This window comes from Carcharhinus amblyrhynchos, chromosome 7 (genome assembly GCF_965287045.1).
Source record: "Carcharhinus amblyrhynchos chromosome 7, sCarAmb.v2.hapA, whole genome shotgun sequence".
NCBI classification, from domain to species: domain Eukaryota; kingdom Metazoa; phylum Chordata; class Chondrichthyes; order Carcharhiniformes; family Carcharhinidae; genus Carcharhinus; species Carcharhinus amblyrhynchos.
Window position 1 is genome coordinate 49,883,410 of NC_137330.1, and position 15,948 is coordinate 49,899,357.

The window sequence follows — 15,948 nt, forward strand, 5'->3', positions numbered from 1 at the left end:
CAAATTGTCCGTCCTGCCTGCTACAATTCCTGTGGAGGATGGGATAGGAAAATTTACCCCTTTTTGTAAAATTCAATTGCATGTTTCCCAGATTATTATCATAGAGTATCATAGAATCCTACAGTGCAGAAAGAGGCCATTTGACCCATTGAGTCTGCACCGACCACAATCCCACCCAGGCGCTTTCCCCATAACCACACACATTTACCCTAGCCAGTCCCCCTGACATAAGGGGCAATTCAGCATGGCTAATCCGCCAGACATTTTTAGACTATTCAATATTAAATTGTGCTTTGTGCTATCTTGGATTTTTTGCTACAATTAATAAATCTTTATATCTATGTAATCTTTATCATTGAAAACAAAAGATACAGAAAATATAAATAAAAAGCCTCTCCAGAAAAATATAAGATTTGGAAAATTAAGTTAATAATAATGGCTTTCTATTTTAATGGTCACTCACTCTTGGTCATTTTCACACTTGGAATTATTGAAATCTTACTGCAATAATTTCTAGATGATGGAAGTGTTAGAATCCATGTGAAAGCACTGGTGCATTTACCTCATTTCAGCCAAGCAGTAGCCATATAAACCTCAAACCCTGACCAAATTAAGAGCAGGGATTTGAACAGGTCCCTGACTCTATCAACGTTTGAAAGCAAAAGGAAATAGAAGCGCTGTAGAAGATGTCAGACAGATTCACAAGAAGTGAGTGCATTTAATTCTGGTTGAATAGGCTGGGGTGCTTTTCTCTAGAAAAGAGAAGACTGAAGGGTGATCTAATGAAAAGCTTTATGAATGTGGGCTGAATAATATGCTGCAGTTTGGAGGGTGGTGGGGGGGCACTGGGTTTCATATCTGGAAGTCGATAGCCTTTCAACTTCTGGTCCCACTTTCACAACAGACCTGATGAAGCATTAATTGATGCACTTGAAATCATAGGGTAGGTTTGAGGCTTTCATCCCACCCAGTCAATGTTGGAAGGTGGGATGTCCAGCCTCCAAGGTCATTGGCTGTGACGCAGAACGACGTCACAGCCAGTAATTTAAAATGTCCCTGGGCACAGGACAGTGTCAGCAAATGCTTGCATTGTTCACAGGCTCGAAGCTCATTGGGACTTCAGCGATTTGCAGGCTTTTACAGTGACTGTGTATTTATTCAAGTTCTGCTATGTCCAAACATTGCCACAGAGCAGAGGAGGCTTTATTTATAAATCTGAATAAATTTTCCACATCTTTGCAGAGGGGAGTTGTCTTATTGTTGCATGTTTCCCTCCCAGAGATATCTGAGCCATTGGGAGGGAGGGGAGAAGGGGCACAGCAGCTCCTCGATTTAATGGTAACTCACTCTCAGAACCCTCCCCCATGCAGTGCTGGACCTGGTGAGCAGCTGATGCCATCTGGCAGGAAGAGGAGAAACCTGACTAAAACACATGCTGCATGGGAGGAGGTTGCCAAGGAGGTCAGCAGTGTCAGGCTGTGGAGGAGAACCTGGTCTCAATGCCAATAAAGGCTCAATGGCCTCATAAGGGCATCCAGGGTGAGTATATCCTCTGCCTGTGAAATCTTGTACCAGTGAGCCACAGTGTACTGTCACGAATGCAAGAAGAATGTGAGTGTAGCTGGAGCTCCAGTGAAGCATGATGCAGCAAATTCATTTCTCTCAGTGACAATGTCAGTGTGCTCTTAAAAGTTTTCAAGAAGAAATTAGATATAGCCCTAAGGGCTAAAGGGGTATGGGGGAAGGCGGGATCAGGATATTGAATTTGATGATCAACCATGATCAAAATGAATGGTGGAATATGCTCGAAGGGCCAAATGGCCTACTTCTGCTTCTAGTTTCTATGCTCCAGTTGGGGTGGGAGTGGCAGACTGTGGATGAGGAATGTGCACAGTATCAAGGCTGCCGCACAATTTGCTAATAATGCATTAGTGACATGTCATTAAGTAAGCTGACAGTGCTAGTGAATGCACTCAAGCATATCTTTTCAGGAGAAGCGAGCTCACAGTTCTGGAGTGGTGAGGCTAGTCTGGGGGGAGGTGTTGACTCTCATTAATGCAGAGTCATCCAGGACCATTGGTGGAGGCGAGGTTGGAAGAAGATGTGCATCTGGTGAGATGGCAGAAAACATAAAAAGGGGACAGGGCAAGTAGGGGGTTTGTTTTGCTACAATAAAACCCAGTAATATAGTTCCAACATTGAAATCTTGGGGAATTGTAACCATAATTGTAACCTTCAAATGTTGGTACAAGGATGTGTTGTATTTTGCATTGCCTCATCTCTCGTCGGATATGAGTAATGTTGCAGAGCTTAGTGGCATTGCATTGTTGTGGCAAGATCTGTGATGACTACTAACCCCCTGACTTATATCTCTCTGTCACAGATGAAGCCTCTTCCATGAATCCTCCTCTGGATGCTGTGCAGTCACCCTTCTGAGGAGGAGAGCCTCGGAGGATGCAACGTTACATCTTCTCTCTCAAGCACCATCACAGATACTGGCATCTCAGCAGGGAATTGTGCTTCAGAATGGAGTCAGGTACAGCCTGGTCCGGACACTTCATGGCTACTGGCGAGTGTGGTGGAGCAGGCATTGTGCAATCAAAGGAGTGTCTGGGGTGAACGAGCATCTGCTTTTGTATTAGATGACGAGGATCTGGAATCATCCGTAAGGGGCCAGATGCTGGATGTCGGGTGTGTGTTCCTTGAGGATTTGACGGATTTACCAGAAGGCTTTGTGCTCCAGTCTCACTGTAGATCTATTCATCCAGGCATTGTGCAGAGCAATCACCCAATCAGAGTACCAAGTTTCCTCTATGGACAGACTGGCAACTGCTCTGGAGGGGCAAACTGAGCATAATGCAGCTTAGTGACCCAGAGGCAGGTTAACAGGGGGACCGGGAGCCTGATGCAGATCCAGACCTAACTGGTAGGCAAAGAGGACCCAAAGGTCCGACAGGAAGCCTTGGATGAGGAAGCAGAGGATGAGCAGCAGCTGCCACCATCCAGAAGAACCTCTCAGGGCACTTCTGAAGGCCGGTAGCATCTTCTCTGTCCATCTATCATTGACACACTCTTCCTGTGGTGACAGAAGTTTATCATGATTCTCACATGGGGTCTTCTAGCATGGCAGGCCACTCAAAGCTGCAACAGCACAGAGGTCGCCTGCCAAAGTCATTGAGAGCAAGGAAAGTAACATATTAGCAGCTTCTCCCCAGTGTGGCAGCAAGTGGAGTAGGGGGAACTCATAAGTGTGTCATAAAAAACTCTACAGTAATCACCAAGAGGGATGCGTGAGTGAGTAGCTTATTCCTTTCAATGTATCTAATCATTGCACATTTGTAAATAAACCCATGAACACTCATGCTTGTGTTTTCATTCTATGCTGTGACTGTGGGGCTTGTACCAGGAAATAGATGAAAGCTTTTATAATATTGATGCAAGGTATGGTGCCTTGTGTGTTAATCTTTGGAAAGGATGTGTTGTCATGACGATGATGAGTGTCACGTTGCACAAAGAGAATGGTTTGGACACATGTCTCTGATATTGGAATTTTTGAGACTTCTGAAATCTTTGTCTCATTAAGGCATCCATATGATTATGACAATTTCACTCAGCTCATCCTTGCCCTCATCCTTCAGGGCATATCCTCTTTGGAATAGGGAGGTCATGGAGGGCGCAGTACACCGTGACCATCAGGGACACATGTGACGGAGTGTAGGTAATGCCCCTCCAGATTTGTCAAACACCTGAAGCTCATTTTTAGTAGGCTGATGGTCTGCTTGAAAATTACCCTAGCTGTCATTGTATCTCCTCTTCGTTTCTGTCCTGGGCACCTTCACAGGCATCATAAGCCTCCTCTTCATTGGATGCCTCTTGTCACCTATAAGACATTCAAGAGCCACTAAATAGTTCTGGCACCTCTGTGTAAAGGTGCCTTTATGGTGCATGAGAACAATGAATGGCTCCCTGCACCTTGAGGAAACCTGCAATCACCACAAATCCCCTGGCTCTTTCCAGCACACTCTGCTTGTCCAGTGTAAAGGAGATGTAATTTCTTGCCCTTCAAAGCATAGCATCAGTGAAGACCTTCATGCAGTGATGTGCAGCAGGCTGTGTTAATCAATTGAGGTCTCCACATGCTGCCTGAAAGGGGCTTAATATGAAGAGATTGAGAACGACAGTGACCTTCAGAGAACAGAGTGACCTCCCCCCCGAGTGCAGATGGAGCAGATCTTCCTCCAAGCATGTCACAGAGTGATGTGACCGTGGTTCTTGATAGCTGGAGCCTTCTCTTGCATTGAGTCTCTGACATCTCTTGAGAGATCAGTCTCTGCCTGCATACTTAAGGGTCTTCATAAGACCTTCTGCACTTCCTCTGAGAATTTATGTTGCCTCCAATACCCTCTGACTCTGGCACAGCTCTGGCCCCTTCATGCAAAACCAGTGCACCCAGGACCTCCTGTTCTGCTCTTCTTCCTCTCAATCTCTTCATCCTCGCTGGAGATTGTGACTTCCACCAAGACAAGCAACTTTATTGCCTTGGGTGATGGACAAGAAATAAACAGAGCACTCAGCAGACAGATAAAAGCCTCTAATTAATCTAAGTTAAATGGAAACTGCTCCTTGATTGAAGCACTCTCAGCAGCTACACAACTCTGAGCTGCCAGGGTGAGACTCAGGGTTCAGCTGAGCCTTTCATGCTTGCCCTAACAAATGACCTCATTAAAAAAACGGGAATCCCACATGCTGTAAAGTAGGCTCTGCAGGCATATTAATGCAGACAGAACATATTTTCACAATCAATTAGGTTGCTAACAACCTTAACTATCTATTTAAATAAAAGTTTAATAACATGAGTAGACTCACGATTTTTAAGCCTGTCATTTGGACAAAACTGTCACAATGGCATTGGGAATGTGACCTGACTTCATAACGCCCAGGTCATTGGGCGTGGGGAATGCTCCCATATTATTCAACCTAATGAAGTTGGTTAATAATTCAATCGAGATTTCATGAGAAACCTCTTTACCTAATGAGTGGTGAGAATATGACACTACAGGGAATGGGTGAAGTGATAATATGAGTACATTTCAGAGGAAGCTAAATACATACATGGGGGAGAAAGGGATAGAAGTATATATTGATGAGGGAGAGGGGGTGCCTGGAAGGGAGACGTAGAGGTGGATGGAGGCTCATGCGGAGCATAAATAACAAGAAATGGTCCATGAACTTTCTTAAAATCTAATGAAGTAATGCTCTCTTTGACCCAAAGATTCAGGCAGTGAGTAACTGAGTCAAGGTTCAAAGTTAAATCAGGGCTTAATTCTCTGATAGCATATCTCAGCTTTGTGGCTTAGAAGCATGACAATTCGCCTCACTGTCACCAGGTGAGAGGTCTTATCCACTGACCTCTGATAGAACTTTGTGTACAGACAAGGATAGACTTCCTGTGATGCTGGTGTGGCTGAAAGATACTGGCACTCATTAACTATCTTCACGTAAGAAGGATGGCACCTTGGGTGACATACCATGGGCCACTTCACACTACTAGACTGTAACTCAGCAAGAAATCAGTGCCTTCAACAGAGGTATCAAGGAGTGGAGAAAATGGTTAAAAAAGGAAAGAAGTGTAATAATTCTTTATTTTAAATTCTGGGCTGACGGGTGATTTCATGAGCACATGCATCAACACATCCAAATAGAATTTATGTCATTGTGCACTATAACCAGCAACAGAAACCATCTTCTTTTAAACAGATACATTATCTTACTGCTCACTTTGATACATTCACCATGTTACATTGTACACCAATTTCCCTTTGAAACTACCAGATGATAATAACGCAATCAAGAAAAGCTATTTGGTCATCCAGCTGCTCCTTTCATGGAAATTAGGAGTATATATGCCCACCTTCCCCATCTTAATCAAGATCTAACACTTCTGACTCCAAACTCACTTCAACACTTGAAAAAATGTCCATTGGTTCAACTCCAGCTTTGGTTGTATGAACCAATCCTGAGCTTGCTTGAACTGGTTTTTCCAACTCTATGAACAGTTCCAAGCAAAGTATCGTCGATGCTGGAAATCTAAAATAAAAACAGAGAATGCTGAAAATACTCACGTGGTCTGGCAGCATCTGTGGAGAAAGAAACAGAGTTAGCATTTCAGGTCTCACTCCCACAGATGCTGCCACACCTGCTGAGTATTTCCAGCATTTTCTACTTATATCAACATCTGACTCTAAAAGTCACCTACTGAAAGAATCATTCCACTCAGTCAGGATCTAATTATTCCTTTTTAAATACAATTACATATTACCTAATGATTTTATATTTTAAAGGTAGCACACTTCCCTCACCTCCACTTAAATCAAAGATCAGGTGCAGGATAAATGAAGTTAAAAGTGAGATTCAGAGTATTGGATCCCTCTTTGATTGCCTTAAATTATTCAGAATAAAATACATTGCCTGGAGAATCAATGATAGAGCTATTAAATATGATAATGCAGACAGACACAGGGGAACCAAAATTCAAATTACCTGGTCCCGTTCAATCTAATGCAGACAGGCTTTCTAACTTAAATAACAGTCGCATGCAGCCCAGCAATAAGCATGCTGCTCAAGGGAAGCACACCTCAGCAAGGGGTCCCAGTTTGAGTGAGGCTAGCAGCACTATTTAAAACTAATCTGCGGTGCAGAAACATGGAATATTTCCCGCTGCGGAGACTGTCTCCATATGCACCCAGGGGGTTTTGCACCATTTTCCATTGCATGGCCACTCGGCCTGAGGGTGTGCAGTTCATTTCAGTGCCTAACTTCACTGACCCGCTATTGATGAAAGAAGTTGGATCCCTTGTGACATTCTGAGACAGGTTTGCCAGTGGCCTCCATCCTGAACTCCAGTAGCAGCCCAAGAATTGTTCAGGTGAGTCCTGACATCTGCACACAATGTAGTTCCAAAACTGTTTTGCACTGGCATTTTTCCTGCTGGCATCACACAGAATTGGGCATAGATGGTTGGACCTTCATCTGCATCCCATTACAGGATGCAAAAGCGTTTTACGTTGGCCTCCATTGCATTTCCTGATCTGCCATGGCAGGCACCATCGGAAGATCCCGTTGGAAATTTTCACTGGCATAAATCTGCTTTTTGGGTCCCTTGCTGAATTCTCCCCCATGCCACTGAACCCGTTGCTAGGAGCTAAAGAGAATGCTACCACAAAGGTCCAGCCACTTTCAAGCCAGGGAGAAGGTAGGTCTGTAAACTAAGTTTGGGGGAGGAACTGGACAGGCAAGGGGTTTGGATAATTGGGGAAGATGGGGGCAGTCACAGGGGAGGGCTTTTAGGGGGGGACCAGGCAGTCAGTGGACATTGGGCAGTTGGGGGTTAATTGGGGAGGTAGATCAAATAGTCACAGGACTGAGGGTCGAGTAGTTGTGGGGAGGCTGGATAGTTGGGTGGATGAAATTGGACAGGGCCGGACACTCAGGGGACAGGGTCGGGCAGTCAGTGGGGAGTGGGTTGGGCAATTGGGAGGTGAAGTCAGGCAGTTGGTTAGGTGTGAGGCAGTGGGGGGATGTTTGGTCAGTTAAAGGAAAGGTTGGACAGTCAGGAGTTGGTTAGTCTGTTGGGAAGGTTGTGGTCGGGCACTCAGCGTGAGAGGGTCAGGCAGTTGGGGGGAGGTTTGGGCAGTCGGGGGGTAATGCATTTTGGAAGGGCTAATACAGATAGAAAATATACAATATTGATAGGTAAAAGGATCTGGGTGTACAGATCGCTGAAAGTTGCAATGCAGGTGGAGAAGGTAGTCAAGAAGACATACGGCATGCTTGCCTTCATCGGCCAGGGTACTGAGTTTAAAAATTGGCAAGTCATGTTGCAGTTTTATAGAACCTTAGTTAGGCTGCGCTTGGAATATAGTGTTCAATTCTGGTTGCCACACTACCAGAACGATGTGAGGCTTCGGAGAGGGTACAGAAAAGATTTGTCAGGATGGTGCCTGGTATGGAGGGCATTAGCTACGAGAAGAGGTGAGAGAAACTTGGTTTGTTCTCACTGGAGCAACGGACATTGAGGGGAGACCAGATAGAAGTCTACAAGATAATGAGAGGCATGGACAGAGTGGATAGTCAGAAGCTTTTTTCCCAGGGTGGAAGAGTGAATTACGAGGGGGCATAGGTTTAAGGTGCGAAGGGCAAGGTTTAAAAGAGATGTATGAGCCAAATTTTTTATACAGGGAGTGGTGGGTGCCTGGAACTCTTTGCCAGGGGAGGTAGTGGGAGCAGATACGGTGGTGACTTTTAAGGGGTGTTTTGACAAATACAAGAATGAGATGGGAATAGAGGGATATAGTCCCTGGAAAGGTCGGGGGTTTTAGTTAAGTTGGGCAGCATGGTCGGTGCAGGCTTGGAGGGCCGAAGGGCCTGTTCCTGTACTGTAATTTTCTTTGTTCTATGTTGGGTGGCTGGTCAGTTAAAGGTTGGTTGGTCAGTTGGGGCAAGGTCAGGCACTCAGTGGTAGGGGAGGTCAGGCCGTCATGGGGAGGTTTGGGAAATCGGAGGATGGCTGATCAGTTAGCGGTTGATTGGTCAATTAGGGGTTGTTTGGTCAGTTAGGGGTTGGTTGGTTAGTGGGGGAGAGGCAGGCTGTTGGGGGGCAGCTGGGCAGTCAGGGGAAGGGTAGGTAAATGGAGATCATACAGCATTTGGACTTTTGAAGAGTTAAATCTCTAGATTCTGAAAGCAGCTGGCTGGTCAGAGAGTGTGTTGATGACAACAACATTGGTGGCATAGTGGACAGTGAAGAAAGTTATCTCCGATTGCAATGGGATCTTGATCAATTGGGCCAGTGGGCCGACGAATGGCAAATGGAGATTAATTTAGACAAATGCGAGGTAAACTGAATCAGGGCAGGACTTACTCAGTTAATGGTAGGGCGTTGGGGAGAGTTACAGAACAAAGAGATCTAGGGGTACAGGTTCATAGCTCCTTGAAAGTGGAGTCACAGGTAGACAGAGTGGTGAAGAAGCCATTCGGCATGCTTGGTTTCATCGGTCAGAACACTGAATGCAAGAGTTGCGACGTCTTGTTGAAGTTGTACAAGACATTGGTAAGGCCGCATTTGGAATATTGTGTGCAGTTCTAGTCACCCTATTATAGAAAGGATATTATTAAACTAGAAAGAGTGCAGAAAAGATTTACTAGGATGCTGCTGGGACTTGATAGTTTGAGTTATAAGGAAAGGCTGGATAGACTGGGACTTTTTTCTCTGGAGCGTAGGAGGCTGAAGGGTGACCTTATAGGGGCCCATAAAATAATGAGGGGCATGGATAAGGTAGATAGTCAATATCTTTTTCCAAAGATAGGGGAGTCTAAAACTAGAGGGCATAGGTTTAAGGTGAGAGGGGAGAGATATAAAAGTGTCCAGAGAGGCAATTTTTTCACACAGAGGGTGGGGAGTGTCAGGAACAAGCTGCCAGAGGTAGTAGTAGAGGTGGGTACAATTTTGTCTTTTAAAAAGCATTTAGATAGTTACCTGGGTAAGATGGGTATAGAGGGATATGGGCCAAATGCGGGCAATTGGGATTATCTTAGGATTTAAAAAAAAGGGCAGCATGGACAAATTGGGCCGAAGGGCCTGCTTCCATGCTGCAGACCTTTATGACTCTATAACTTGTGTACAGTTGATGAGCCCCTGCAGTCATGTATATTCTGCTGTTGCGACAAATCCTATGGATCACTCAGCCTGGTTGCCTTCAACTGTGTAAAATTTTATTAAGTCACCAGTACTCTTGAAAATGACAGAGGTGACTTTCTTGATGCAGCTGTGTGTGGCTCTCTGTGAAATGCAATATAGGGACCTCGTCAAACTCTGGAAGTTTCACAATTTCACAATTCATTAAAATTAGAAAAATTAAACAACATTTTAGTCCCTCCATATTCAATTATAGCTAATCACACTATCAGTCTGCTAAATTCAAGCAATATCCTCATCCCCACTGCCACTGTTTATTTTAGAGGTACTCTCCTCACATTCATAGAGATTTTTACCCTGTTCACTGACTAGTTCCTTCTCCTTAAATGGCATTCAGGCTTTCCAGAAATCCAACTTTCAGCAGCTCTCTCCCTAACAGATTTTCTTCTCACTTCTGTTGATGGCTGTAGCTCTAATTCATGCAGGTACATCATTACTGCACCAGGCTACGTGTTGAAGCAGGAGACTTTGATCTTCAGTAAGCTAAACGGAAAAGCTAAAGCTGTGATTTTTTCCAGCCAGATGCTTTTACTATTAAATTTTTTATTTCATTCTTAAAGTTACATAGCCATGCTCAGAGTGGACCAGGCATATCCAAATCCATTCCTTGCTTGCTCCAAAAGCCAAATTCAAAATCCAAGTGAATCCAATTCAAGAAAGACCATCAAGATTAAAGCACGCAAGCCAAGGCAACGACCCTCATCTTGGGTTGATCTTAGCCAAAGTGGTCCTTTAAGGCAAAAAGAATGTGCTCTTGTATATCGGAACATAGGAACAAGATTAGGCCATTTGTCCCGTTGTGCTTGATCCCGCTATTCAGACAAATCCTGACTGATCATCTACTTTAACATCATTTTTCCCCCAATATCTCTGTATCCCTTGACGTCACTAGTATCCAGAAATCTATTGAATTTTGTCTTGAATGTGCTCAGTGATTGAGTTTCCACAGCCCTCTGGGTTAGAGAATTCCAAAGATTTACCACCCTGAGTGAAACAATTCCTCCTCACCCAAACAGCCTGCCCCTTTTTAAGAAACTGTTCCAGACTCACCAGTCAGGGGAGACATCCTATCTACATCTACCCTCTGCAAGAATTTTGTGAGTTTTGTGAATGAGATCATCTCATTCTTCGAAACTCAACTTAATACAGAACCAGTCTCCTCGATCTCTCCTTACAAGACGATCTTGCCAACTCAGAGATTAGTCTGGTGATCTTTTGTTGGCACTCCCTCTATGGCATGTGTATCCTTCCTTCGATAAGAAGACCAAAACTGTACACAATACCCCAGGGTGTGGTCTCACCAAGGCTCTATACAGTTACAGTAAGGCATCTTTACTCCTGCACACAAATCCCTTTGTGATGAAGGCCAACATACTGTTTGCCTTCCTATTTGTTTGCTGCACCTGTAGGTTAACTTTCAGTGACTCATGAGCAAGGACACCCAGATCTCTTCGGGCATCAACACTTCCCAACATCTCATCATTTAAGTAGTACTCTGCCTTTCTGCTTTTTTCTAGCAAAATGGTTAACTTCATACTTAGTTACATTATATTCCATCTGCTATGTTGTGCCAACTCCCTTAGCCTGTCCAAATTCCCATGAAGCCTCCTTGCATCCTCCTTATGTCAGAAAGTTTGAAAAATGATATTAGATCCTCTCCTCCAAATCATTTATTTGGATTGAGAACAGCTGTAGATGGCACAGATCTTTACGGTACTCCACTAGAATTGGTTAACAGACAGAAAACATACAGTAGGAATAAACAGGTCATTTTCACGATGGCAGGCCATACCAGTATATTATCCCCATCCCATGTGGTCTAATTTTGTTTGCTAACTTCCTGTATGGGACCTTATCAAAAGCTTTCTGAAAAGCCAAATACATCACAATGACTGACTCTATCTCTGCTCCAGGTAACATCCTCAAAAACTCCAGCTCATTTGTCAAATATGATTTCCCGTTCATAAATGCAAGTTGACTTTGCCCAATCATATCAAGTGTCCAGTATTAACAGTATTTATATCAAATTCCAATGTTTTCCCCATTACCGGCGTCAAGTAATAATCTCGTAGTAAAGGATTCTCAAGGGTAGAGTGATCATGACATGTCAGGATTTCACATTTAGTTTATGGATAAGAAAGCCAGATCAGAAACTAGAGTCTTAAACTTAAATAAGGACAATTACAAAGGTATGAAGATAGAATTGGCTAAGGTAGACTGGGAAAATATTTTAATGGGTAAGATGGTAGATAGGTAGGGACAGGTATTTAAGAGGTTCTTTCATAACTCTCAGTAAAAACATATTCCACTGAGAATGACTGCCTCTACAAGAAAGATGAACTGTCCATGGTTAAGGATGGAAGAATCAATGCAAGTCTGCAAAGATTAATGGTAGTAAAGGATGGAAGAATCAATGCAAGTCTGCAAAGATTAATTGGGAAAAAAATAGAAGCTAGCATGGGATGACAAAATTTAAGATACTTGAATGAGAGTAAACCAGCAAGAAATATAAAAAACAAATAGTAAGAGCTTATATAAGTACACGAAAAGGAAGCGAGTAGATGAAATAACCATACAGGATGACATGGAGGAATCTTCTTAGAGGATGAGATAGGTCAATAATAATGGGAAACATGGAAATGCAAAGACTTTGAACAAATATGTTGTATTTGTCTTCACAGCAGAAGACAATAAAAGTTTCCCAAGAATGGTAAAAAGTCAATGAGCGAAAGGCATCAAAGAACTTAAAACAATCACTTTCACCAGAGAAAAGTATTAAGAAAGATAATGGGATGAAAGACTGGCAAATTCCTTGGACTTGATGGCCTGCATCCTCGGGTCTTAAAAGGAATGCCGGCAGATATACTGGACACATTAGTTTAAATGTTCCAAACTTTTCTAGATTCTGGTAAGATTCAGCAAATTTGGAAACTGCAAATGAAATGCCCCCTATTCAAGAAAGGAAGGAAACAGATAACAGGAAACTACTGGCCAATTAGCCTGTCTTTTTCATTTGAAAATGCTAGATCCATTATTAAGGAAGTAGTAGCAGGTAATTTGGAAAATCATAGTAGAATCAAACAGAGTCAACATGAATTAATGAAAAAGAAATCACGTTTGACATATTTATTAAAGTTTTTTGAAGATATAACATGCAGGGTGGATAAAAGGGAACCAGTAAATGTTAGATACTTGGATTTTCAAAAGGCATTTTAAAAGATGCCATATAAAAAGATTACGACACAAAAGTTAATGGTGTTGGGGCAATATATTAGCATTGAATAGAGAATCGGCTAACTAACAGGAAACTGAAAGTTGAGATACATGGGTCGCTTTCAGCTTTGCAAACTTTAACTTGTTAGGTTCCAGAGGGATTAGTGCTGTGGTCTCAGCCATTTACAATCTATATTAATGACATGGCTGAAGGAACTGAATGTGTTATCACCAAATTGGTTGATGATACAAAAGATGGTTTGAGAGCGAGTTGTGAGGAGGACACGAGAGTTTGCATAGGAATATAAATAGGTTAAGCAAGTAGGCTAAAATTTGGCAGATGGAGAACAATGTGAGAAAATGTGAGGTTGTCCACTTTGAGCTTGCAGGGTAGATGCTGAGAAGATGTTTTGTATCCTGGACAATCAAGAACTAGGGAGGCAGAGTTTTAGAATAAGGGGTCTCCCATTTAAGACAGAGATGAGAAGGAATTTCTTTTCTCAGAAGATTGTTAATCATTTTAATTCTTGACCCCAGACAAGAAGCTGGATCAACAGTTATAGAAGGTAGGTAGGCAAATAGAGTTGCCATGAGTAGAAACCACAATGAGATCGGTCATGATCTTACCAAATTGTGGAGGAGGCCAGAAGTACCGAATGGACTATTTCTGCTCTGATTAAAAACATTATTTCTTATTTTCATTTATAAGGAGGCATGAAATCATTATCTTAAACAAATCAATTCTGCCTTAAATTTAATGGTAAAAGGACTATGTTAAGCAATAGCACAAAAGTAGCCTACGGCATCATTTCAGGAGCAATGAGTTCATTCTTAAAATGGGCAGCCAACATGAAAAGGAATCCAGGTGTACTCCAAAACATAAACCTCTAAACAACTGACTAATAAGACAAGGGTGAACCATACATGCAATAATTCTACCCTTGTGCCTTTCTTTTACCGGGCACCAAAGAACTGAAACCTGTCCTGGAGGTGGCAGAAGAGAAAGTGATGGAAAAACAGAAAGGTAGTGATGAAGAAGAAACACTGTTGCTCTCATACAAATAGTCATTAGTTCAAATACTGACATTGTGCATAATTTACAGTCTACCTTAGAGATAGAATCTGAATGTTGTTAAGACCAAGTGACAAGGAATACATTGGCTTCCCTCTAGTTAATCTCCTCAATCCAGTTGGTCACAACAAAGGTTTAAATTTCTCCTTCACAAAGATATGCCTTTCCCAAATCAGAATGTATTTAACTATTTAAGCAGTGAAAGTAATGTGCAATTAAATGTTCTTTGCTGACTCTTGAGGTGTAGATTTTTAAATATAACAGCCAATTTTGATTAACTGCTTTTCTGGATGTGGTCAGATTAAGAAGATATTCCAATTATTACAAGATCTGGGTTCGCTAGTAAATTTCTGGCGGTGCTGGCTACTGAACCAGATTGTTCTAGATTGAACTTGTTCCAAAAGAGAAAGAGAGAAAGAAAGAGAGAAGTCCAGCTTTCAGCCTGCTCTCTTCTGCTGAAACTTTGCTAGCAATCTCCCAGCATTGGCTGCAACCTGGCCTGCTATACTTTACCCATTACATATTTCCAACCGGCAGCCATTGTTTCAATATTGAGCACTTGGCATTTTAATGTCAATTCTTTGGACACTGACGCATTTTGATGGGTCTTTGAATTCTTACTCTTCCTTCAAACTCCCCTGAGGGTGTCTTAGAACATAGAACATAGAACACTACAGCACAAACAGGCCCTTCGGCCCACCAGTTGCGCCGATCACATCAACACCTATCTATAACCCCCAATCCCATAAAACCCCATATACTCATCCAGAAGTCTTTTAAAAGACCCCAGCGAGTTCGCCTCCACCACCACTGATGGCAGCCGATTCCACTCACTCACCACCCTCTGAGTGAAAAACTTACCCCTAACATCACTTCTGTACTTTCCTCCCCGCACCTTAAATCTGTGTCCTCTCGTAGCGACCATTTCAACCCGGGGAAATAGCCTCTGAGAATCCACCCTATCCATTCCTCTCAACATTTTATAAACCTCTATCAGGTCGCCTCTCAACCTTCGTCTCTCCAGGGAAAAGAGACCCAGCTCCCTCAACCTAACTTCATAAGGCATGCCTCCCAGTCCAGGCAACATCCTTGTAAATCTCCTCTGTACCCTTTCAATAGCTTCTACGTCTTTCCTATAGTGAGGCGACCAGAACTGCGCACAGTACTCCAAATGAGGCCTGACAAGGGTCTTATAAAGTTGCAGCATTACCTCCCGACTCCTAAACTCAATCCCTCGATTAATGAAGGCCAGTACACCATACTCCCTCTTGACCACCTCTTCCACCTGTGAGGCCGATTTAAGAGTCCTGTGGACCCGGACCCCAAGATCCTTCTGCTCTTCAACACTACTAAGACTCCTGCCCTTGATAGTGTACTCGTTCATCCCGTTGGTTCTGCCAAAATGGACGACTACGCATTTATCCGCGTTGAAGTCCATCTGCCACTTCTCCGCCCAGTCCTGCATCCTATTTATGTCCTGCTGCAACTTTTGACATCCTTCCAGACCATCCACAACACCACCGACCTTCGTGTCATCAGCGAACTTACTTACCCATCCCTCCACTTCCTCATCCAGGTCATTTATGAAAATGACAAACAGCAAGGGTCCTAGAACAGATCCCTGGGGCACTCCACTGGTGATTGACCTCCATTCAGAAAAAGACCCATCCACAACCACTCTCTGCCTTCTGCAGGCAAGCCAGTTCTTGATCCACAAGGCCAAAGGCCCTTGGATCCCATGCCCTCTCACCTTCTCAAGAAGTCTTGCATGGGGGACCTTATCAAACGCCTTGCTGAAGTCCATGTACACCACGTCCACGGCACTTCCTTCGTCAATGTGCTCAGTCACATTATCGAAGAACTCAACTAGGCTTGTAAGGCACGACCTGCCCTTGACAAATCCATGCTG

At 43.3% G+C, this 15,948-nt stretch overlaps 1 protein-coding gene across 11 annotated transcripts in view; it reads right to left on the bottom strand.

Annotated features, from left to right (window-relative positions):
* The window catches only part of LOC145344930 (DNA (cytosine-5)-methyltransferase 3A-like), a 505,928-nt gene that overhangs the window by 39,369 nt on the left and 450,611 nt on the right, over positions 1–15,948 (bottom strand). For 6 of the 11 annotated variants that reach the window (XR_013887007.1, XM_080192264.1, XM_080192268.1 and 3 more), the window contains one exon: positions 6,123–6,137. The exons of 3 other annotated variants lie outside the window; for them this stretch is intronic. Coding sequence is in view for 6 of the 8 variants with exons in the window: in XM_080192264.1 (XP_080048390.1) it covers positions 6,123–6,137 (15 nt within the window). In the remaining 2 variants the exon portion in view is untranslated. Of the gene's footprint in view, positions 1–5,957; positions 6,088–6,122; positions 6,138–15,948 lie in introns of all 11 variants that reach the window. 2 more of the 11 variants (XR_013887006.1, XM_080192270.1) reach the window with 1 other exon arrangement.